Here is a 26,383-nt window from a genome sequence, read left to right as displayed (position 1 = left end):
TCGAAGCTGTGTGAAATAGATTTACCAAATTAGATAAAGTATTAGTAGTGGACATTCCCTTTGTGTTTGGACAGTCCATGGTAGAAAGCATTAGCATTTTGCTTCAACCTAATCATTAAAATGATACCCTTGTAATTGTTTTTCCAAGTTACAAAAATGTACCTACATTGGTAATGAGCCAGAATCATAAGAGCAGGTCTACCATTAAAGGGTATGACTATATTATTTTAGTCACTGCCAAGTGTCTGGAACGTTGCGAAGGAAACAGTGTACAATATTCTGAGGTGTGTAGACAGAATCTAGGCGAGTTTCCTCATCACCAGCTTAAACAAATCCTGATCCTGATCCTGTATCATGCAATACTCAAGAGCTGTAAGGGTTCAGACCAGAGAGACGGAGAGTTGGTCTTCACTGATTTCTGGCTGGGGAGACCTCGAGCTGAGATTCGACATCTAGGAACACAAACCATGAATTAATAGGAAAAGTGACACTTTATATTTTTAAATGAACCTGTTTATATTTGTGTAATCTGTAGAGTGTATAGGTTTATGTCGGTCTTGTCTCTGATGAGTTTGTCATTCTACAAAATTTACTTTGGGAACTGGTTCTTCCACTGTGGACGCTGAACTTGTCCATCGTGTTAAAAATGAAATGAAAATGAAAAGCTTTATTTGTCCCAGGGAAGGGAAATTAATGGATTGGTCTACGGTCATGTGTTTTAGAAGAACATAGTCATTTGTATAGAATGGCCAAAAATGACTTTCCTCTATAGCAGGCAAGGGCGCAGATAGGATTTTCAAACTGGGGGGGACAAAGTTCCAACGTACCCTCCCCCAAACACACACACACACACACACACACACACACACACACACACACACACACACACACACACACACACACACACACACACACACACACACACACACACACATACACAAACTATTGCAAGAGCATTAATTAGAGCTTAGTGAGTTTGTGTAATTTCATCCAATGATTTACGTAAAAGCTAACACTTTTATATACGTGTCTGAAGCCATTATGCAATGGAACGCTGGCAACAAAGCTCTGCCTCATCAACGCTATTCTCTTCAGTCATTTGTTATTCTCCCAATCAATTACTAACCAAAACCTCATGCTTTATGCAAAACATGTTTTGTTTAAACATGAACTGATTTTCAGCACACCAATCTTTACAGAAAACATAAAAGGCCAAGTTTACAATATCAACTGTTAAAGATTGTTCAACAAAGTTGCCAATGTTGATTGTTGTTTCCTATGCTTGTCATTTCAAAATCATTAGTTTAATTTGAAGAATTAAATCATTTAACTTTCAAACTTGTCTCTTCATTGAACTGAAACACAGACCCACGGATATTATCGACAGTTTATCGATGAAAACAACCTTTGAGTCTTCTTAAAACTATAAAATTTGGTTATTAATTTATTACAAATTAATATCACAAATTAAAGTGTAGAATGGTTCATCTTTCAAAAAAGAGCCTAAACCATTACTCTACATAATTGGCAGAGCCTAATCAGGTTCACTACATTTGCCCCCCCCAACATCACATCAGCTTATCACCCCCAAACCAACTTCACTGAAAGAGTAAACCGCACATTGGGGCCCTTCATAATCACTGAGAACCAGCCAGAACTCTGGTTCCTTCCAAGCTCTTCTGTGCAAAAGTCAACACGGTTACTCATGCAGAGCTGACCCTTGGTTATCCATCAAAAGGTCATCTGGATGTAGAGGTTAACTTCCTGGAGCACATTAGCAAGACCATCTCTCAACTTATACTTACTTCAAATATCCTGGATACTGCTCACAATCTGCAGAAAAAACCCCCAACATCAAACAGTCTTTTGCAGCTAAAATGGCTCCAAAATGGCAAGAACGCATGTGAAGCAATAAGTTGTTTTTGTGAACTTCAAAGTAGTTTTAGAAAATTCTGGAAAATATTTGAAATCGGGGGCTGTGGACCATTTTAGTTTAACCATGTCCTCAGGACACCTCACCTGTATAGTTGTTGTCAGTTTGCATAAAAACAATCTAAACTAGCACAAAGCTTCAAACAGGAAGTACCTTATACAACACAACTGAGCAGTCAGCACTGAAGGTAAATTGCTGATGCCTGACCTCCTCTTTTCGTCCAAACGTCCTCTGTGCTGCTGGTGATGCCTGATTGGATTTATCTCTTCTGACGTCTCTATCAGCATCACTGGCTATCTATCACCCCCTTTGGATATCACTACTGCTGCTTCATTAATGGGGTTACGAGCTGCTTTGTGTAATCCTGGTTGTGTTGCTTTGAGTAAAACTCAAAGTAGAATTTTGTTTGTTAGGTTTTATTTTGTACCTTAAACTGGATTGGAACTAAACTGAACTGAACTTGAAAATGCAGGTGAAACAGAAAAAGACTTGAATACAGTGCAAAAGTTATTTTTTTTTAAGTAATTCAACTTAAAGGATGAAACTAATATATGAGGCACACTCATTACAAGCAAAGCCAGATATGTCAAGCCTTTATCTGGTATAACTGTGGTGATTTATTAGGATGAGGAACCAAAACTCCAAAAGGGCAGGAAGCCAAAAATCAAAGTCCTGAAACCCAGGAGAACGAAAGCTCACACAGAGCACAAAACCTAGAGACGAGGCACGAAACTACGCTGACACAAAACAATGGACCGACAAGATACTGAGATAGGGCTTTATACACTGGGGAGGATGAAAGGGAGATGACCTGCAGGTGTGTGGCGAGAGAGACCAGGTGAACCGAGTTACTAATTAGGGAGGAAACAAACATGACCTAAGAATAAAAACTAAAGACAAGAAGAGCAGGAACATAACTAATAATCTAAGGAGGGGGAAAAAACCTCAAACACCGATAAGAAAAAACACACTAGAGAGACTAATAACATGAACAGCTGTAGTTAAGGAAAATGACCTAAGAATAAAACCTAAAGACCTGAAGGGCAGCAAACATAACTAATATTCTAAGGGAAAGCTGAAACTAGAGGAAAACACTACAGAAAGAAAAACTACAGGGGCGTGACTAAAAGGGGGCCAAGGGAGCACAGGACCTGGGAGGGGGATGCCTGAAGAGGGAAACCTAGAGGGCTGAAGATCTGGGGGCAATTGGGGAACACCAGGAGACACATGAGGAAGACGCAGAACAAGGACACATAAGGGCGCTAGGAGACACAAAAGGAGAACCTAGAGAGGGATGGAGAACACAAAGAGACACACGAGGGGAGACGCAGACCATGACATCTATTCTACACAGAGGACCCATAAGGAAGCACTGGCATGGCTGGCCAGGCTAGTGACAGCCCACAGCTTATGAAAGCACCACCTTCAAAATATCACACAATTAGAATGGTATCAATAAAACAAGGATTATAAATAGAGAAATGTCAGACATTTGAATAATAAAAGAATCAGTACTTGGTTTGGGCTCTTTTGCTTTTACAGAAGTAACCAAACTTTTGCATGATATTCTTATTTTTCCAGTTTCACCTGAAGAGTAGACTTTTGATCCCACAGTGAAAACTAATACAGGTAAATGCACAAAGACAGTAGGCAGTTATTGCAACATTCAGCAGTTAAAATAATAAATAAAAATATAAAATTGAGTTTCCAAAAAGAAACAGTATAAAGGACAAGGACGTACAAATGTGAATCTGAGTAATGCACATGTCTGTAGCTCTGATGTTAGTGTGGAGTACTTGATCTCCTTGTAAACAGTATACTCCTGATGGCTCATTTGCATTTTGTGTTGGTTTTTGTGTGATTGCTTTGTGCTGGCTTCTTATTACTTCTGCTGTTAGAGAATGTTATGGTTCTGAATAGTTTAAACAAATATTTTTTCAAAAGATGAATGAAAACGATCAAGAGGAGGTGAGGGAGAAGACAGATACAGTGGGGCAAAAAAGTATTTAGTCAGCCACCGATTGTGCAAGTTCTCTCACTTAAAATGATGACAGAGGTCAGTAATTTTCATCATAGGTACACTTCACCTGTGAGAGACATAATGTGAAAAAAAAAATCCATGACTTCACATGGCAAGATTTTTAAAGAATTTATTTGTAAATCAGGGTGGAAAATAAGTATTTGGTCACTTCAAACAAGGAAAATCTCTGGCTCTCACAGATCTGTAACGTCTTCTTTAAGAAGCTTTTCTGTCCTCCACTCCTTACCTGTATTAATGGCACCTGTTTGAACTCATTATCTGTATAAAAGACACCTGTCCACAGCCTCAAACAGTCAGACTCCAAACTCCACTATGGCCAAGACCAAAGAGCTTTCGAAGGACACCAGGAAAAGAATTGTAGACCTGCACCAGACTGGGAAGAGTGAATCTACAATAGGCAAGCAGCTTGGTGTGAAAAAATCAACTGTGGGAGCAATTAGAAAATGGAAGACATACAAGACCACTGATAATCTCCCTCGATCTGGGGCTCCACGCAAGATCTCATCCCGTGGGGTCAAAATGATCATGAGAACGGTGAGCAAGAATCCCAGAACCACACGGGGGGACCTGGTGAATGAGCTGCAGAGAGCTGGGACCACAGTAACAAAGGTCACCATCAGTAACACACTACAACAGCAGGGAATCAAATCCTGCAGTGCCAGACGTGTTCCGCTGCTGAAGCCAGTGCATGTCCAGGCCCATCTGAAGTTTGCCAGAGAGCACATGGACGATACAGCAGAGGATTAAGGGAATGTCATGTGGTCAGATGAAACCAAAGTAGAACTTTTTGGTATAAACTCAACTCGTCGTGTTTGGAGGAAGAAGAATACTGAGTTGCATCCCAAGAACACCATACCTACTGTGAAGCATGGGGGTGGGAACATCATGCTTTGGGGCTGTTTTTCTGCTAGGGCGACAGGACGACTGATCCGTGTTAAGGACAGAATGAATGGGGCCATGTATCGTGAGATTCTGAGCCAAAACCTCCTTCCATCAGTGAGAGCTTTGAAGATGAAACGTGACTGGGTCTTCCAACACGACAATGATCCCAAACACACCGCCCGGGCAACAAAGGAGTGGCTCCGTAAGAAGCATGTGAAAGTCCTGGAGTGGCCTAGCCAGTCTCCAGACCTCAACCCCATAGAAAATCTGTGGAGGGAGTTGAAAGTCCGTGTTGCTCGGCGACAGCCCCAAAACATCACTGCTCTCGAGAAGATCTGCATGGAGGCCAAAATACCAGCTACTGTGTGCGCAAACCTGGTAAAGACCTATAGTAATCGTTTGACCTCTGTTATTGCCAACAAAGGTTATGTTACAAAGTATTGAGTTGAATTTTTGTTATTGACCAAATACTTATTTTCCACCCTGATTTACAAATAAATTCTTTAAAAATCCTGCCATGTGAATTCATGGATTTTTTTCACATTCTATCTCTCACAGTTGAAGTGTACCTATGATGAAAATTACTCACCTCTGTCATCATTTTAAGTGGGAGAACTTGCACAATCGGTGGCTGACTAAATACTTTTTTGCCCCACTGTACATACTACAACTGTTGGACTGACTTCTCTCGTGATCATATGGTTCTTTGATTCCAGAGGTCGAGGTTAAGTATGAAGATGTTTCCTCTTCTGATAAAAACCTTGGGCTGTGATGCTGCAGAACCCGATCTTCAGAGGTTAATCAGAGTGGATGCTGTAAAACGTTTTAGTTTGCAGTTCCACCATGTGAGAGCTCTAAAGATGATATGACCAAACACTTTTCCTCCAAGCTGTTGCAGCCTCTGAATACCTTGTTTTATTAGACTTTCTGTTAAAGAGCTAAAACTGAGCTGATTTGATGGTTTTGGTTCCCACTGACTCTTGTTTCTGTGTGATGTTCGTCCTGCTCAGAAAGCGCAGAACCTCCTTGTTGTCTGTTTTTGGTTTCCTTGAAGGTCAGGAGCCTGATTTAGATATTACTGGAGTGGTACACACAGTTTTTTTTATCCTAATTTGAATCTAAAGCCATCCCTTTGACTATGGAGCAGCAAGGCTCAGCCTCACACTGACACAGTGGTAAAATCAGACTGACTGCGAATTTTTGTTTTAGTTTTTTGAGAACTCTCAGCATCCCCATGGCAACGTGACATTACTGTGCTGTGTGATGTCTTCAGTAACAAAAAGACTGGTGGGCCTTCTCTTCCTGCAGCTGATCAGTGATGGCAGCGTGGTGTATGCTGAGGCCCTCTGGGACCACGTTACCATGGACGCACAGGAGCTGGGCTTCAAAGCTGGAGATGTCATCAAAGTGATCGATGCCACAAACAAGGAGTGGTGGTGGGGATGCATCATGGACAGCGAGGGCTGGTTTCCTGCCAGCTTTATACGGGTGAGTCCAACTCTGCCCACAAATCAGCCATCTTCAGTTACATTCAGTTCAATTTCACAACAAAGGTCGTCTCAAGGCTTTATACAAAAACAACTAGTCCCAGTCTTGCTGTTGCTGGTTTTACTGGGTCATCACTAAAAACACCAGAAATAGATTAGAGAAAAGACCTTCTCATGTAGGAGGAACTTTAAAGCTTTATCATAAACAACATGAATCAGCTTATTTCCACTGTAGTTTTTTGCTTGAGTGTAAAAGAACAGAGAAATGTTGTGACAGGTCCAGGTTTTCATTACAGAACTTCTGATGGTTTCACCCATGATCTGGTTCTCTTTAGCTGCGTGTGAATCAGGACGATCCAGTGGAGGAGTACATGTCCTATCTGGAGGAGGCTGAAGCTGGAGATGAGGAACAAGCAGGACCCGGTTTACCCTGTAAGGAGCAGATGAGAGCCAACGTCATCAATGAGATCATGAGCACAGAGCGAGACTACATCAAGCACCTGAAAGACATTTGTGAGGTCTGATCTGACTCCTTCTATTAGCCTCTGAAGCTTCCAATGAAAAGGATGCAGACTTTATTTACAGTAAATCCTCTAATACAGGCCTTTATTTACTCAAGTGCATCCTGGTTCAGGCCTTTATTGGAAGGAGGCCAGAATTAGAGGCAGGCCTCAATTTCAATTCGAGCAAAATAAACGACCAGTAGAATGAATAAAAAACAAGATTTTGTGTCTATTTGAACCTAGAAAACACCAGGTTGGTTTATTTAAAATATACAGTTATTGTGTGTATGTATGCATATAGAATGTGGTAAACACTAGGCGATAATTAGGTTATTGATTCACAGCAAAAGGCAACAGACACCTTACTGCTCCAAAGTTTAACCGGTCGTGTCTCGTTTGGTTTGAAGTAAAAAATAAAATCCTCCAACAGTTTAATCCTCATCCTCCCCAGTTCCACATTACAACACTGAGCTAACTGCTAAAAATTTTAGCACTCTACAAGCTATTTGCGGTGAGGACGTGTGAAAACAGGGGCAGCAGTAGCTCAGGTGGTAGAGCGGGTTGCCTCATGATCGGAGGGTCATGGGTTCGATTCCAGCTCCTGCCAGGGGTATCCTGCTGTTGTGTCCTTGGGCAAGACACTTCACCCAACTTGCCTGTGTTAGTGGTGGTCAGAGGGGCCGACGGCGCCAAATGGCGGCCTCGCCTCTGTCAGACCTCCCCAGGGCGGCTGTGGCTACAAGTAGCTTACCATCACTAGCAGTGTGTGAATGTGAGGTGTGTGAAAGCGTCTTTGGGGGGTCTAGAAAAGCGCTATATACGTTCAATGCATTATTATTATTATAAAACAGTATCAAACTGTTTACCTGCTGTTTTTATAGCTGCGTTTCTAAGCTGTTCAATAAAACGCCATAAAAAACTTGAGTAAACCCTTACCTGTGATGAAGTGATCACTGCAAACTAACATTTTCCGTTCCGTTTCTGCTCATCTTGCAGCTGGAGATTATGATCCACTATTCCATCTTTGTTCAGTAAGTTTCAGTAACTCCTTTGTGGCGCACTACTTTCAGGACACATAAAAAAAAAAGTTTGTTTTTGTACCGATCGCACCGCGCTGCATCGTGCCCACAATTTTGAGAAGTCAAGTGGTCACACAGGACGTGTCGCGCCGCTGAGCGTTGCTTGGAAAGTCGTGCAATACTCATAACAACATGCGTGTCTTCAGAACAGGAAGCAGGAAGTGACTAGCCTAGTGAACTAGACCAAATTCTTACTTTGCAAAGAATGGTCTAGGCATGCTCCATTGGAACCTCAGCAGCTCCTAACAGCATTCTGGCTGGCCAATCACAGCTCTCTAGAGGGGTTTCAAACACATAAAGAGCTGTGATTGATCCATAATGGTGGGCCAATCATAGTGCTCTATCTGCTTAGTGAACAAATCACAGAGCTTTATCTGCTTTGTGGGCCAATCAGGGCACTCTATATGCTTGGTGGGTGGGATGATGCAACAGAGTGAAACAAGAGTATGTCACATTCATTGTCCAGTAGCATGCGGAGATCATTTGAAAGACAACGGTAGAACCCGCCCCACAACCGAGAGCCGTCAATTGAGCATGGCCAGACTAAATAATACATTTATTTAGTCTGGCTTGCCAGGCTAGGAAGTGACTGTATTGTTTATACGTGATCAGACTTGCCGTTGTGTTTTGTGAGACTCTAACTCCTTAACAGTGGGTAAGTACACTATTTATTAAAATTTCTTAAGATCAATAGTACTTTAAAGTAGTCAAAACTGCGGCTGGGTTTATGCCACTGTTAGAGACTGGCCTTTATTTACCCCCGCTGACAGTGAGACCTGCCAATGTAGGAGGCCCGGCCGGTAATGGAATACAGGCCAATATTAGAGGATTTACAGTAGTTTGTTTAGTTTTTAATTTGTTTTGATAGTTTGAGGATTTTGGTCAGGAAATGAAAAGCCACTGCTGATGACTTCAATGGTATATTTTGAGATTTCACAAATCAAAGATTTCTGTGAAAAATGAACAAAAGAATATAAAAAGAATTAGGTAATGAACCATATTTAGATCAAACCCTGAAAACAGTGGGAGTAACACTTGAGGGTCTGTTAGCAGTAAGGCAAAAACAACATCTAAATGATACCAGAAGATTATAGCCTAACCCTAACCCTAACCAATGGGGTTCAATTCCTAACCCTAACCTAAACTAAAAGCCCTTTTGTCAAGAGACCCCGTGCCGACAAATTGGTGTAATATTACTACAACAGTGTGTCTTAAAAATGTGTCAAGCCGGCATGGCGTTGCACAAGATTTGTGGTATTTATTCCGCCTCACTTGCTACTACCATTGCTGTAACTGTCTTATAAATGGCGATTGGCCTTGGCGCAACAGAGGGTGGTGTCATCATGATGTGGGGAGTTACTGCTGAGCTTTGCTTGGCAAACATTGAAAATGACAGTAAAGATGTAAGTTTTGCTTTTTGAGCAAAATCAGCTGAGACAGCAAAACTGGAGCGCTGCAGCACACACCACCTCATTGACACTGGGAACACTTTTTCACACCAAAGACAAATGGACAGACTAGACTTATCTGATCTTTTATTTTGACCTTCACAGGGTTCCATAAAAGTGGAAAAAAAATACTGCTTGCAGAATAAATGAATAACTTGTACTGTCTGGTGATGAAGCAGTCAGCTAATTCCCCCCTCTGTTGTTACATTTTTCTACGCATCAGGGTTACATCAAACAGTGTCGTAAGAGGACGGATATGTTCACTGAAGAGCAGCTCCTGACAATCTTCGGCAATATCGAGGAGATCTACAGATTCCAGAGGAAGTTCCTGAAAGGCCTGGAAAAAAAGTTCAACAACGAGCAGCCTCATCTCAGCGAGATAGGCTGCTGTTTTCTTGAACATGTGAGCCACAGTCCAAAGAAACGTTCTGCTTTTTGAAATCTTTATCTGTAAGCTTAAATTGCCACTTTTCTTTCTCTGATTGTTTTCTTTCAGCAAACAGATTTCCAGATCTACTCAGAGTATTGTAACAATCACCCCAATGCCTGTATCCAGATCTCCAAGCTCATGAAGGTCAACAAGTACATGTTCTTTTTTGAAGCCTGCCGGCTGCTCCAAAAGATGATTGACATTTCTCTGGATGGCTTCCTGCTCACTCCGGTTCAGAAGATCTGCAAGTACCCACTACAGCTGGCTGAGCTCCTTAAGTACACCAATCCTCAGCACAGGTGACTTCAAACAAATGTTCACAAAAAATGATGACCCTGATTTTTGATCATATGAATTCATGGTGCATGCCTAACCTAAACCCTAACCCTAACCTTCATGGTGCATATGCCTTCATTTGAACTCTTTTGGATTCATGGTGCGTAGATTTATACTCATGGGTGGGAATTTGTTTTTTTACAAAAACCCAACTATGAGTGTAAAGCGATGCATCTTGACTGCGATTAAAAAAATTTTAGTCAAACGACTAAAACTTAAATAAAGTTTTTTTTGTCAGAAATAACACTGCTCTCTGGGCTGCCGCCTTATATGGGTGGAGGGGTTTGAGTGTCTGGGGGTTTATGCCTCAGGTAGGATCACCGTGGCAAACAGATCCTAGGTGAGGAGTCAGACAAAGTGCAGCCCAACAACCCCTTATGATGAACAATATAAATGGAAACAGATTACCCTTGCCTGGACGCGTGTCAATGGGGCCCCTATTTGGTGCCTTCCGGTGACTCCCTCGTTCTTCAATGGTCCTGTGGGCAACGTTGGAATGGCCCTGCTTATCTGATTACAAGCAGTGTTTTGTTATTGAGTTCAGTGCTTGTCATGGGTTGTCCATAATGAACACCATCTTCAGGCATGAGGGTGCGCGTATGCGCTCTGAGCACCAGGACACCTTAAGCCACAGCTCAATGATTGACTTTGTCATCATCTAATCCGATCTGCGGTTACATATCTGACCACTGCCTGGCGGTGAGTTGGCTTTGGGGTGGAGGAGGATGCTGGTCAGACCTGGCAGGCCCAAACATGTTGTGAGGGTCAGATGATAAAGTCTGATGAGTCTCCTGTCTAAGGGGGTTTCAATTCCCACCTCTGAGAGAACTTTAAACGCATCTTGTGGGAGGTGGGGGAGTTTGAGTCCAAGTGGACCATGTCCCGTGCCTCCATTGTTGAGGCTGCCGGACCGAAGCTGTGGCCGCAGAGTGGTCGGTGCCTGTCGCGATGGCAACCCTAGAACCTGCAGTTAGAGATACTTTCAAGCTGAAGAATGAGCCCTATCAGGTCTGTGGGATTCCACAGGGAATTGTTGGGTACCAGCAGTTCAAGCAGAATGTGGCTTCCATACAGTTTTAAGCGGCTTCTGGTCCACCATCCGACAGGGAAAACTAGCCCTACCAACAGTGTTTATAGTGGGGTCATTGTGCTTCTGACCTCAACTCATGATGTTGGGGATTGAAGGATGGAGCACTTCAAAGACCTCTTGAATCCCACTGGCATGTCTTCCAGTGGGGAAGTGGAGTCTGGGCTCTCCAATCTTTGTGGCTGAGGCCACTGAGGTAGTCATAAAGCTCCTCGGTGGCAGGATCCCAGAAGATGGATGAGATTTGTCAAGAGTTCTTTATGGCTCTGGATATTGTGAGGCTGTGTTGGTTGACATGACTGTGCACTGTTGTGTGGACATTGGGGGTAGTGAGATTTATACTCCACCAAAGCTGCCCTCTGTCACCAATTCTCTTCATAACTTTTATGAACAGGATTTCCAGGCACAGCCAAGGTGTTGAGGGGATCCATTTTAGTGGCCTAAGGATCACATCTCCGCTTTTAGCAGACGATTTGGTCCTGTTAGCTTCATCAGGCCGTAATCTCCAACTTTCTGTGGAGCGGTTTGCAGCTGAGTGTGAAACAGGTGGGATGATAATCAGTTTCTCTAAATTTGAGATGTTTCTCTAAATTTGAGACCCTCATCTTGTCCTCCTTCAAGTCAGTGACAAGATCCTGCCCCATGTAGAGGGTATTTTTCACGGAATAATGAATGATGGAGTGAGAAATTGATAGTTGGATTGGTGCTGTGTCTATAATGATGCAGGCGTTGTACCAGTCTGTTGTAGTGAAGCGAGAACTGAGCTGGAAGGCAAAGAGCTCACTTTATTAGATATCAGAGGAAAATGGATGGATGGAGCTGTTATGACAAAAAGGAGACTAATTGTCTAGAATAACAGAAGACAGTAGAGAAAAGATTAAACCAGAAATCAAACAATGAGAAATACCTTAGCAATTACCTGACCTCAGATGAAAGGAAGAAAACGGATGGATGGATGGATGGATGGATGGATGGATAGAAATTCTGCTCTCATGTCTTTAGGGACTACACAGATGTGGAGGCAGCTCTAAACGCCATGAAGAATGTGGCCCGGTTGATCAACGAGAGAAAACGACGTTTGGAGAACATCGACAAGATCGCTCGGTGGCAGAGTTCCATAGAGGACTGGGAGGTTTTACATCTTTTATGTTTCTTTCTCATAAAACTCTCCATCTGTAGGAAGTCTGACAAGACCATAATGGGTGTGTGTTTGATTTGATATTCACAGGGTGAAGATGTTCTTGTCAAAAGTTCTGAACTCATCTTTTCAGGCGAACTGAACAAGCTGTCCCAGCCTCAGACCAAGAGTCAACAGAGAATGTTTTTCCTGTTTGACCATCAGATGGTTTACTGCAAAAAGGTATTTCAGTGATTTATACCTAACAAAACAAACACCTAAATACTACAGCAGTCTGTGCTTTGCACCAGACCCTCACAGGCCCCACTAAGATGGTGTAGCGTTTACAATTTGATGATTTTAATCTGTTATGACCACTAAGATGTAATATTCTATATAAATATAAAATATTAACCTGCGAGGTCTTTATTGTAATTATTCAGAAGATTCTAGGATTTAATTCAGAAGATCTAGGTTCCAAGAGTGGGGAATTTCCATCCCGGGAGGGAGGGGGAGTGGGCGGAGACTGTACCGATGACGTGAAGTTGTACCAGCCCCAGTCAATCACAAGTTTAAAATGCAGAAGCCGCTGTTCTGCCGCAGGGGCAGCACTAAGACGTTTTCAGACCTAGATTCTAGATTTAATTAGTTTACACAAACATGTCAAAAATGCACAGAAACAGAAAAATTGCATTCGTAAATACCCAATTATACAGTTTAAGAGCCAAAAAAAGTTTGTTAGGGGTTTAGTAACTCTTTAACAAGCAAAACATTTTGAGTTATATGGATTTTACACAACATGTTGCACAACCAACCCATGACAGAGGACACACCCTGGGCTTGGTCATCACGTATGGTCTGTCCACCAGTGTGTCCTCTGTCGTGGATTCAGCGATCTCAGATCATTTCTGTGTGTTTTTTAACATCACCAGCATAATTCAGCAGGAGACCTCTGTGAGAACTGTAATGAAACGCCATCTAACCCCTGAAGTAGCTGCTGGTTTTCTGGAAACTTTTTAAAAGATCCCTCCTATTAATTTTTTATTTTTTTTAATCTTTTATTTCATTCACAAACAAATACAGGATACATTAACATATTGAAAAAAAACCATTTGAATGAAAAGGAGCAGATAGAAGAAAAAATCTTATGATTTCTGCCCCTTAATTTAAATGCCGCCTGTGATTTTATCTTCAGTGATTTTAACAGTAGACTTAAATCTACTCTGGATCTGCTCACTTCACCTCAAATTAAAGAGCTACAGCCAAAACCGGCTTCCCCTTGGAGCAATGAAAACTTAAAAATGTTGAAAAGATCTTGCAGGGCGGCAGAGAGAAAATGGAGGAAATATAAGAACACAATTAATAAACAAATATACACTGAATTATTAAAATCATACAACAAAGCTGTTAGAAATTCCAGAAATAATTACTTTTCTAAAATCATCTCTGAACACAAATAATCCCAAAATTCTGTTTTCCACAATAACAAATATTTTGGGTCGTGAATTTAGTTCTCTCCAGAAAACCCCCTCGGACGCTCTCTGTGAGGAGTTTGCAGCCCACTTCAGAAGGAAGGTAGACACCATCAGACATAACATTTTATCCTCCCAATGTCATGCTGCTCCCGATCAATCTGAGTGTGTGTGTCTACCTGAGGAAACACTGGACAGTTTTGTCTTGGTTGAAGTTGAGACTGTTGATAAAGTTTTCTCCTCAGTGAGGCCTACCACGTGTGTTCTGGACCCTATCCCCACAACGTTTTTTAAACAATTTTATGACTCATTTAGATATGAGATTTTAACTTTGATGAACTGTTCCCTTCAGACGGGGGTCTTTCCTGCTGCTTTTAAACGGGCGGTGGTCAGAACCCTGTTGAAGAAGAGCAATTTAGATTTGAATGACTTTAACAATTTTCGACCGGTATCCAACTTACCATTTTTAAGCAAAATTTTAGAGAAGCTTGTTTTAATACAACTTAATGATTTTATCAACCGCCAACATGTCCTAGAGAAATTTCAGTCTGGTTTTAGGGTGAACCATAGCACTGAGACGGCCCTTCTGAAGATTTTAAATGTTTTTAGAAGAAATTATGATGCTCGGAGGGCAACAGTGTTGGTTCTGCTGGATCTAAGCGCTGCCTTTGATACAGTAGACCACACTATTCTTTTAACCCGTTTAAAACAGATCGGGCTCTCTGGTGTTGTTCACAGTTGGTTCACTTCCTACCTCACAGACAGGACTTTTATGGTGAGTTTGGATACCTGTTCCTCTGGGGTCCACAGCATCACATGCGGTGTGCCTCAGGGTTCAATTCTAGGCCCAGTGCTTTTTAACCTCTATATGCTCCCTCTGAGCAGCATCATCAGGAGACATGGGTGAATTTCCACAGTTATGCTGACGATACACAGTTGTGCATCTCCGTGTCTCCTGATGACACACAGCCAATGGAAACACTTTTTAACTGCATTTTAGATATTAAATCATGGATGACTGAAAACTTTCTCCAGCTCAACCAGGGCAAAACTGAAGTTTTAGTCATCGGTCCCGAGACCCAGAGAGAGAAACTTTTAACTAAACTAAAATCAATGTCTTTTTATCCATCACTACAAGTGAAGAATCTGGGCGTTATTTTCGACTCTGAGCTGACTTTTATTCCCCACATTAAAAACATCACAAAAATAGGTTTTTACCATCTTAAGAATATCGCCAGAGTCCGCCCCATTCTGTCTTGGGCCAATACGGAGACGCTAGTGCATGCTTTTATAACCAGTAGAATTGATTACTGCAATGACCTGCTTTCTGGTCTTCCCAAAAAGAGCATCTCAGGTTTACAACTTTTACAAAACTCAGCAGCACGTGTCCTGATGAAGACCAGGAAGCGGGAGCACATCACTCCAGTTTTAAAATCACTGCACTGGCTCCCTGCATGTTTCAGGATCGATTTTAAGGTTCTTTTAATGGTTTTTAAGTGTCTTAATGGTCTCGGGCCTTCTTATCTTTCAGAACTGCTTTTACTATATAAACCCTCGCGGTCTCTGCGCTTCTCTGGCAGCCGTCTCCTAATTATTCCTAAAGTTAAGACACACACCCACGATGAGGCATCCTTCAAGTACTACGGCCCTCGCCTTTGGAACGGGCTGCCGGAGGACCTCAGGGCCGAAGGGAATGTCCAGGCTTTTAAGAATAGGCTCAAGACCCACCTTTTTAGCTTAGCTTTTAACTGATTACTATTTATCTAGTCTAACCGTATCACCTGTCATATTTGTTTATTTTATATTATTTATATATATATATATATATATATATATATATATATATATACCTATTTATCTCTTTTAATTAATTTTATTATTTTATTTACATCTTAGTGTTTTTACATTATCATGTTTTCTTTTACTATCTTTATAATCACTTTTTATCAGTTACTTTCTATCCATATTAGCTTTTGTCATTTTACATTTATATATTTTAATCCTCCAGTGTTTCCTCTGCTGAGCCCTCTGCCTTGGGGCCGGTGGTCGGCGGCGGCGGCCGGTGCGCTCCTCAGGTAGTGCTCGGGCAGTGGTGGGGGTTTCCGTCCTCCCCCCCTGGGCGTCATGGGCCGGTGTCTTGGCTGCTGCCGTGGATCTGTTACTGTCAGGGCAGATGGCTCCGCTGATGATGCGTCGTTCATGTACACGTACATGTCACGCGAAAACATGATGCAGAGAAAACACAAAGCACTATGGGGCCATTTTAATCTGTGAAGCACTTTGAGTTGCATTTTTTTTTGTATGAAAAATGCTATATAAATGAAGTTGATTTGATTTGAACAAGCCAAAACTACTCTGGTACCCCGCCTCTCCATCCCCTGATGAGTCGTTGGCCAATAGACAGCTACAGCTTATAAACTTGACTCTCCCATATTCCAGTTAGAATTGACAAAGCTCCTTGGATGAGAAGGAAAACATCTTCAAGAAACCAAAGAAGTCCAGTTGCCTTCATTTGAACCCTTTGGATCACCATGACCTGGATGACTGAGAACCTTCACCAGCATGTAGATTAATTCAAATCCAGTCAGCCATGTTGCTACCAATGAGTTCTTTCAATGATTTTGCAACAAAATGATGTCTTGTCGTTGTAGGATCTTCTTCGTCGAGACATTCTGTACTACAAGGGTCGTATGGACATGGATCAGGTGGAGGTGACTGATGTGGAGGATGGGAAAGAGAAGGATTTTAACATAAGTGTGAAGAATGCCTTGAAGCTTCAGTTTGGTGAGGAAGTCCACCTTCTCTGTGCCAAGAAGCTGGAACTGAAGCAGCGTTGGCTCAGAGCCTTTGCTGATGAGAGGAAGCAGGTTCATCATGACCGCGAGACAGGTCAGATCTAGCTCCTGTCCATGCTGGAGGCTTTGAACTTTTGAAATGGATCAGGTTCTTTCGTGTACAATCAGATTTTATCAGACGTTTGTCTGAAAAGTTACATGAGCACCTTCTAACCCCTTTTGAGTCCTTTGAAACATCTAACAGTATCTCCTGGTGAAAGGTAGCTACAGCAGGAGGTGCTGTTGGATTAACAACTGCAAGACAGACTGCAGGAATATTTTAGGTTGGGTAAATAAACAGCGCGTTGTATAGAGAGTTGCAACACGTTGGTCACATGGTTCATGACGCTCTTCCAGCTAGTTTGAAAGAATATGAGCAGTTTTGGATGCTTTTCTCCAACACACCTGATTCTAACCTGTAGGTGATTAACAGGCTCCTGCAGAACTGGATTAACTGCTGAACAGGTGATTCACCCATTGACAACTAAATTAAAGGCCCTGTCCCAATACTCGCTCCTCCGTCCTTGTGCCCTTCAATTGTGCATTCTGTCCAGGAGTGCAGAGAGTGCCCCGATTCTCAAGTGTGGAAGTTGACCGTGCCCCTTTTGCACCCTTGATCCACACTTTGCAGAAATGTTTATCGATGCAGACTTTGGAAAGGGCATTACCTTCAATCTGTTGCTGCGTGAGAGTCAACAATAACATGTTGAGATTAAAAATGAAAAAGAGAATGTTCCCACTTCCAGTCAGGAGTGTAGAGGGTAAATATTGTTGCTTTTAAGCTTAATATATTACCTTTACTTATGACCAATAAACTGTGATATTCTATGTAAATGTGGAATATCAACCTGCTTGGTCTTTGGATGTTTAATCAGAAGATTCTAGGATTATTTGCTTTTTCAGGGATCAAACACACTTCGTCTCAGTTCAGACAGTCAGGTTTATAAAAGTAAGAAATTTATTTTCTAAACAAATAAAAACATGACAAGTTAACCAAGACTACTGTGATGGATGAATCGAAGTGGATGGGATGTGATGTGTGGTGATTTAATGGTGTGTGTTTATCAGAACCTTGTATCTAGAAGAAACTGAGTTCTGGGTGTGAAAAGAAATTTGGTTTGCATTAAACTATGAAGTTGGTTCTTATCAAAACGGCATCAGACACAATCTGTGTCTACCTCACCCTTTCTTTGGAGACCCTGTTCGCGGATCCGGAGGTCAGGGAGGTCGGATGACCTCTGGGCACCGAGGTTCGGTAGATTAACCGCAGCACCGACTCTCCAGTCCAGAGATGTCGACAGGCACACGGGTTGGAACTAGTTTGCGTCTAGAGCAGCTGTTTCTGAGTAGCTGAAGGAACCGTTTTGCTGTGTCAGCTGTAGGCAGTTTTTAGTTTGTCGAAAGCTTGTTAAGAGATGCGGTGGCTAGTGAGTTTTCCTCCAATGACCAGTCAGAGTTAGCTCAACTAAGGGGGGGGGGGGGTGGGGTGGGGGGGGGGTGGGGGGGCAGGTCGCAGTCTCCCTAGGGTCCTTGCGCTCTGGGGCAGCTCCTGGATCTCTGAGACTTGGAGCTCCTTCCATCTCCTACGCATCTTTGAGAGATGCGTAGGAGATGGATCTGTGGCCCCTCACACTCTCTTTTGGACGCTCCTATAGAGAAACGTTACATATACAAGTGCGGGTATGCACCCAGGGGCTCACATGGTGCTCTCATAAGTATGGACTTGGGCACGTTCAACACATGCCATAAGACTGTGGTTGTCACTTAATGCACTGTGATTCATTATCGTGTGATTGTTCAGTAAAACAATGTTGATTATATATTTCCTCATCAGGTTGACGCAGTGATAGTTTGCTCCAGTTGTATTGTTGTGTGTCCCTTTTTTCTCCCCTTCTGCAGGTTTACAAGCAGACTCTTGTTCATCATTGATTGTTTATTTTTGTCGTCCCGTTTCCCCCCCCCCCCCCCCCCCATCTTTTCCTTTCTTTTTCACCTCTGTCTCCGTGTCTGGTCGGAATTACAAGCATTCAAAAAGCAATGACAATAAAGTTTTAAGTATCAGGCGTGACATTAAAGCAGAAGCTTTGATGCTCCACCTGAGAGTAAATCTGTAAAGCTTGTCACCTAGCCTAGTGAACTAGACCAAATTCTTGCTTTGCAAAGTTTGGTCTAGGAACGCTCCACTGGAACCTCTGCAGCTCCTACCAGGATTCTGGCTGGCCAATCACAGCTCTCTAGAAGGGTTTCAAACACATAAAGAGCTGTGATTGGTCCATAATGGTGGGCCAATCATAGTGCTCTATCTGCTTAGTGAACAAATCACAGAGCTTTATCCGCTTTGTGGGCCAATCAGGGCACTCTATATGCCTGGTGGGTGGGATGATGCAACAGAGTGAAACAAGAGTATGTCACATTCATTGTCCAGTAGCATGCGGAGATCATTTGAAAGACAACAGTAGAACCCGCCCCACAACCGAGAGCCGTCAATGGAGCGTTTAGACTCAGATTTAATGTGGACAGCAATATGTTATGATATGATATGATATGATATGATATTATATTATATTATATTATCTTGTATTGTATTATATTATATTATATTATATTATATTATATTGTATTGTATTGTATTGTATTGTATTGTATTGTATTCATTATATGCATTTGTATTCTATAGTGTTTGATTTAAGTGTATTACAAAACAACAGCACTCGACTGGAGTGATTCAAAATTCAAAAGCTACACTTATTAAAACAAAACACATCTTTATGTAAAACTGAGACAGGTTTCAGTAGTCTCACTGGAGTTTTTATCTCTCCTCAGGTTTTTCACTGACTGAAGTCCAAAAGAAACAGGCCATGCTGAACGCCGGCAAACAGCATGTGGTCAGTAAACCCAAAGGTATGCATTCAGGACTCCAAAAGAAAGGAAACACCAGTTTGCATGAAGGTTTTTTTGTTTGTTCATTTTTTACCTTTCCTTGTTCTAATAACTTAAGCTGATAAAATGGAGTAGATTTATCTTTCAATACATTAAGCTCATTTGACAGTTTTGCGTAGTTTCAGCTTCAGTTCAGCTATTCAGCAGCTTCAGCTTACATTTTCAGCTATCCAGCATTCAAACAGCATTTCTGCAAGAAATGCGGTTCATCTAGCTGTAGCTGATATCTAAAACGTTTTATCGATCCAACACAGCTACAGCTATTTATGGTTGGTCAGTTGCTTAGAAGTTGCAGCTTCGGTGGCTAGCGGGTACTAACTTCCTTGCATTTTTAAGTAAACCATTATGCACAATTAACAAAGTAAAAGGCTCATTATACATTTATATTGAAACTTATATCTATGAAATATAACTTTCATGTGTTTCACGTGACATTATTGCCACGGTCACCTGAGGTAAGTCTGTTCAATTTAACCGTTTTCTTTGACGAAGGTAGAACATCGTCCTCATAAGCAAGGCAAGGCAAGGTTCTTTGTTTCTCAGTTAGGGTTGTCACGGTATGAAAATTTAACCTCACGGTTATTGTGACCAAAATTATCTTGGTTTTCGGTATTATCGCGGTATTTTTTAAACGGTGTTGCATATGTTCAGAAAGCATTGATAGTCCTGTTCTACACAAACTGAAATAGTTTTGAAAAGGTTTAACAGTGTTTATTAAACCTAAAATAACACAAAGCCTTAGCAAAAGTGCAACTTTTCACAAGTAAAGGAACAAATAGCTTATTTTTCTGGAACATGTTACAGTTGTCAGTGCAGGTTTAAATTATACAAATCCAAACATTCAAAACATAAACAATATGTAAACAAATCAAAGAAACACCACTTGTTTTCTCATATACATGTTTTCTTCATTATCAAAATGAAAATCTAAAACTCCAGTTCACACTTGACTTGAGCACTGTACAAGTCAACCTTAAAAAAATATGTATTTAAAATAAATAGCCACTTTAAACAAATTACTAAAATAACTACTACACTATGTAATCAAATCCAAATGTTCAAGTATAAATGGCATTGAATAAGTAAACAAATCAATGACAAGGAACTAATTGTATATTTCTCTTCATCATCAACAAATAAGATGCTTCATCCAGCAACAGGGTGTCCGTGACACGGTTTAAATGCTGGCAGAGGACGCTGCGGCTGCAGTATATAGTGACTCGTTGCATTCTCCCTCAACCAAAAGTCCTCACGTCATTCATTTAAGCTAAAATGCTAATGTTAACTTACCTTGCACTGGCTGTAGAGACGTGGGTGATGGTCACGCAGATGTGCCATTAGATTCGAAGTGTTGCTGCCTTTTGCAGACACTTGTTTCCTGCACGTTCTGCAAACGGGATAGCAGTCTTCTATTAACTGTCCCTCAGCATTTTCAGAAATCCAAAATATGCCCATACTTCCGATTTAGTCTTCTTTGAGGGCTGATGGATGTCCTGGGCGCTGCCGTCTCCTCCTTCGGCCATTATTTCAGCTTCAAAGTTTTGGTGCCGTTGCAAACTAAAAAGTGCGTGTGCGCGCCGCGGGAACTTCAGCTGAAGCGACGGTAGCTGGTAAGGGTCATCGCGCCGAAACCGCGGCCACGGTAAACCCACCGAGATAATATAGTTTTTTTTAAAAACTGGACGGTTATTTTTATTGTCAACTTTTTTACCGGGGTTTACCGCTATACCGGTTACCGTGACAACCCTATTCTCAATGTCAAGGAACCTTGCCTTGATGTCTTGGCCCCACCCCGGTTGCCTAGGAGATACGTCATCAGGAGTCGCCAAGACGTGTTCCAATTGGTTCCAATGTTCATTTTCTACCGAGGCATGTGTTCTTCGTTTGTTAGCCGTTTAGCTTGCTGAGCAAGGACACATGGGAGGTGTCTTGTAGCCTAGCCTTGGTCAAAAATTACCCACAATACGCCACTGTATTTTGAAAAGGACAGCGGATCAGAAGCCAGCAGCTACTTCGGAGACAATTTTCAAGTTTAGAAGTAAGTCAGCTAATTTAAAATGTTTTTTTTTTTTTAGATCCAAAGAAGTTATCTATTGTTGGTGAGTTGCTTAGTAGTTGCAGCTTCGGTGGCTAGCGAGTAGTAACTTGCTTATATTTTTAATTTAATAAACATATACACAATTAAAAAAGTAAAAGGCTCATTATATATTCATATTGAAACTTATACATATAAAATATAACTCATTGACATTGAGAAACACCCCCTGTCTCTGGGCCAGGGACGAAATTTTGATTTCAGAAGTGGGGGGGACACAGCAGGCTTGTGCGGATTTGGGGTGGGGGGTGTTATGTAAAGACCCCTTGACACGTCACGTGCCCATCTCAATAATTTTTCCATCCTCAATATATATATATATATATATATATATATATATATATATATATATATATATCAAAGTTAAAAAATGTACAACTCTATTATTATTTTTATTTATTATCATTATTGAAGTGCAGTTTTGGCTGTTGACAATGGATAGGCCATTGTATTTATTGTTTTGGGTCTTTTTTTATTGTTTTTGGTGCAACATTTTCTAACAGGGAGTGAGATTCCTTTTTTATTTAATTTTTGTTTGTTATTTTTATTCATTTAGAAGTTCTGGTTCTGGACATTTCAATGTTAAATGAAGGTTTATTTGTTGCATTTTAAAGGGTGTACTTGCATTATTATGATATATTAACATTATATTAGTGGTTATTTTGGTCTAGATAATGTTGACAATGATATCGTTTATCATCAACAATTTGTTGGACAAAATATCGTCCAGCAAAATGTGTTACTTTCCCAGGCCTAGTCAAAAGTATAAAAATTATTTATACATAAACGGTCCCTCCTGAGATCTGGCCGTTTGTTCATTTGCTGTGTTAGAGGACATGCTGAACTAATGTTTTACACATGATCATCACCCTAACATTTGAGTGTATAAAAACATATTAAATATGTTTTTTTCCCTTAAAAGTGTTTAAACAGTTGTTGCATTTCAACACACAAAAAATAAATGGAAAAAATAAGATAAATCTAATGAAAAGTGTACATCTTTGACATTAAGCTTAAAAAAATCTGTTGACGATGATGATACTGTTCATTTTTCAGAGCTTTTTAATGTGAAAATATACATTGCAATAGATAAGTTTACAATAAAGTTAAATGATAAAAGTTTTGAAGTTACACTTCTACTACTACTAGTAATAATAATTATGAAGATAATAGTAATAATAAAAAAAATAATAATTATAATAATACGAATAAATTGTGTCTGAGGAGTCAGTTATGTGGAGGAGATGAGTTTGTAAAAGTTAGTTTTGAGTATGTTTGTGAAGGAGGAGGTGAGTCTGAGCTTAATGCAGGTCTGTCACATGTTCCAACTTACGTTTAGACTTTGAAAGAAGTCTCTTATATCCACTTTTCGTTTTCTTGACATGCTGCCTCCTGGCTGTGCCTAACTACCAAAGACTCACAAATGAACACTTATTCAAATGTTATGTAATGGAAGCTGAGCTGAGCTCTGATATTACACAGCGTCTAGTTGACGATGTGACTCAGTACCGGTGTTCCCTAGCGGCTCCAAACTATCAAAACAACGTGAGCACGTTCTGACTGTTTACAACTTGAGTGACAGCAGCAACAGCCAATAATACGTTAGCAAGTATCAGCAGAGCCAATAGATTAGCTTTTGGGCGGGTCTAATAGTAAAGCGGTTTCCGTTTCGGTCCTAGTGCTCAACCAAATCCATTTAATTTAGCGTAATATTGTTTTTGGACGGAAAAAAGTGCAGGGGACCAAAACTGCCTTTTGAAAAAGTGGGGGGGACATGTCCCACCCGTCCCCCCCCAAAATTACGTCCCAGCTCTGGGCGACGCCATATTGGATGCAATGCTTCTTTCTACGGGAGCCCGTGAGGACAAAATGCATTTACTGATTCATAAATGTTGTTTAACACAATTACCTCTTGAATCTTTGCCAGTGATGAAAGGGAGTCTGATGTGCTTGTCACTGTGCAGGAGGTGTCAAAAATCCTCATTAAGCCTGATTTATACTTCCCCGTCTGCTTTGGTGCAAGGGATCTCCGACGGCCTCACAGGGGGTGACAGAGATATGCCCTAAGTTTTAAACATCCTTCGAAGGTAACGGAGACCACAAGCTTGTGATTGGTCAGGACGCCGCTTCCTGTATATTTGTCACCGGCACCGCTGTAGCTTCGTTAAAAAGTAAACAGATATTTAGCGGCAGACCCAGAACAAATTGAAGAACACATTGTGGAAAAGTCAGACAGTATGGACGTTTATTCACCCGCAGTTGAAGGAATACAAAATACGGAGCAAACGTGGACGGAAACAATGGAAAATGTGGGTTTTGAGGTGGCGACCGCGTGAAGAGGTTGATAAGAACAAATTTGTCCATGTTATAAAGTCTCTAAAACATATAAACACGTTAGTAAATACACTATGGGGGATGGATACACGAGTGTTATGGTGGCAGGACACCACAGAACAGCGCTACGCCCTCTGTTGTACTGGAGGGGAATTGCTTTGCAACGCTCCGCTATCTGAACTCAAGTTCGAATGTGAAAACCTTTCCGAGACTCCTTGTGCGTCTCTCCATTGCGGAGCTCACAGAGAAGTATAAATCAGGCCTAATAGCCATCCGTTGGTAAAGTCTTACTCGAGCACAAAGATGCCACTTGCTTACAGTCGTTTAGGTTTGTACTGCCCCCTATCGCCAGGAAAACTACACAGTCACTTTAACAAGGCAGCAACCAACCTTATAGTCTTATTCTGTCTTATCTGCTGAAACTAAAGCACAGCAGAAAATAAAACCAGACAATTTTAGTCCAGTATATCCATTCATACAACTGTTCAAGTACAGTTTGCACTTCAGACCACAGAGTTTAAACGTTGTGATTTGGTTGTTGTAGGACCAAGGGTAAACACCAAAACAAAAACCCAAAAAGTGCTTAAACAAGACAAGCAAACAGGATAACTGCTGGGCAAAAGAGGATAACTCCAGATGTGTTGTTTCTGTCAGCAGTGACCAGGCCGTACTGCGACTTCCTGCTGCGTCAGAAACACCCCTCCCTCCCCGCCGCTTTGCCCCAGCAGCAGGTCTTCATGCTGGCTGAGCCCAAACGAAAAACCACCTTCTGGCACAACATCGGGAGGTTGACACCTTTCAAGAAGTGAACCCCAAACCAGAAGGGAGGCTGTGGAGCAATGGAGGGATGGCCTGAAAGAGAAAACCTGTCTAATTCTCATTCCTCTCATTTCTTTCCAACTCGTAACTTTTCCAGGGTGACTTACTGATCTGTTTAGAGGAAGATTATAAAGAGGAAGAGATAATTTTTGAAAGCACTTTATTGGCTGGTGTCGTGGTGACACGGGGACGAACGGAGTGCGGACTTAACTAGTCGACTAACTGCTACTAAATGTCTGCAGAGACCGTGGGAGTCCAGCTGATTCTTTCCACTGGTTCTTTCTTTTGATTTATGATTTTCCAACTTTTTATTGTGTCACAGGATTTATTTGGATATTTCTCTGTTTTCTGTACTTTAAAGGGGAAGGATGTTTTGTGCTTTTTTACGTGCAGAAACATCATTTCAGGATTATTTGAACCACATTGCATTGTTCTGTGCTCTCCATCTGTATAGATTTGGTTCATATTTACTCAGTTGTATACAGCGTTAATGATTCTGACTACACACCTTGAGATTTGCCAACACTTTCCTTCAGGTGGATCCTACGTTGATGAGAGTACATCATCTGCACCAGTTCTTTTATTTCATTTTTTGTGCCATTTAGCGTGCGACCTGACTTTTGAAGACGTGCATGGATGTGATGAACTAAAACTGTGAAGACTTCTGGTTAATATTTACCTCTGCAGGACCTTGCTGTGTTTACCTGACTGACTGGCTGAGCGTTATACTCTCACATCAGTGCTTATACCTTACTCTGTTGGTCTGGTCTCTGTAATCTCATGTTCAGTGAAGCCCAGTGATGCTCTGTAAGTGCATTCAGTGAATCAAACTTATTTCAACTTTATGTTCAAATGTTAACCAATATTAAACATTCCTAATCTACAAAGATCTGAGTCATTGTTCCTTCTACACAAACCAGGGGTGTTCAATTCTGGGTCTGGAGGGCCGGTGTCTGGCATGTTTTAGTTTAAACTCTGTTTTAACACACCTGATTTCAGAGCCGGATGAGCTGCTGCAAGGGTGATTCAACCACTGAATCAAGTGTGATTGAGCAGAGAAACCACTAAAATGTGCTCAGTCCTGCAGGACTGGAGTTTAATACCCCTGCTCTAGACCAACAGTCTCTAACTAAATAGAATTTGTTTAAAGATGTGGGAAGCTCACAATCAGAGGTGTGACAAAGTCACTGCTTTGCAAGTCATTAGTAAGTCACAAGTCTTTCCAGTCAAATCTCGAGGCAAGTCCAAGTTGAATCCAAAAGTCAATGATGTGGAAGTCCCAAGTCCTTAAATTTGAATTTTCGAGTCATAATCAAGTCATCTGTTCAACTTCAATTTATTGACAATGATAATAAATAAATTCCAGGAATAAAGCTTCTTAAAGCTTCATTTTTTTGCTCAAACAAGCAGAAACTGAAACTGATTATAAACAAAGTGCTGCTGCATTTAGCAGAACAAGATCAAACCCAGAACCAAGAATGATTAATGATTTTTGTCCACGTCGCGCCACTTTTGTGCTAAAATATCAAACACGCTCAAGTCATCT

General features: G+C 41.3%; 1 protein-coding gene across 4 annotated transcripts in view; it reads left to right on the top strand.

Annotated features, from left to right (window-relative positions):
- Positions 1–24,981, top strand: part of arhgef4 (Rho guanine nucleotide exchange factor (GEF) 4) — a 61,320-nt gene extending 36,339 nt beyond the window's left edge. For 3 of the 4 annotated variants that reach the window (XM_015954821.3, XM_054751370.2, XM_054751369.2), the window contains 9 exons: positions 6,165–6,344; positions 6,679–6,861; positions 9,597–9,776; positions 9,870–10,102; positions 12,229–12,358; positions 12,455–12,586; positions 16,467–16,704; positions 19,473–19,550; positions 24,673–24,981. In XM_015954821.3, coding sequence (XP_015810307.3) covers positions 6,165–6,344; positions 6,679–6,861; positions 9,597–9,776; positions 9,870–10,102; positions 12,229–12,358; positions 12,455–12,586; positions 16,467–16,704; positions 19,473–19,550; positions 24,673–24,827 — 1,509 coding nt within the window. In that variant the 3' untranslated portion in view covers positions 24,828–24,981. The remainder of the gene's footprint in view (positions 1–6,164; positions 6,345–6,678; positions 6,862–9,596; positions 9,777–9,869; positions 10,103–12,228; positions 12,359–12,454; positions 12,587–16,466; positions 16,705–19,472; positions 19,551–24,672) is intronic. The other variant, XM_015954822.3, reaches the window with a different exon arrangement.
- The last annotated feature ends 1,402 nt before the right edge of the window (positions 24,982–26,383 follow it).

Source organism: Nothobranchius furzeri, chromosome 7 (assembly GCF_043380555.1).
Source record: "Nothobranchius furzeri strain GRZ-AD chromosome 7, NfurGRZ-RIMD1, whole genome shotgun sequence".
In the NCBI taxonomy this organism is placed as follows: Eukaryota; Metazoa; Chordata; class Actinopteri; order Cyprinodontiformes; family Nothobranchiidae; genus Nothobranchius; species Nothobranchius furzeri.
This window is presented reverse-complemented; position numbering and strand designations above follow the sequence as displayed.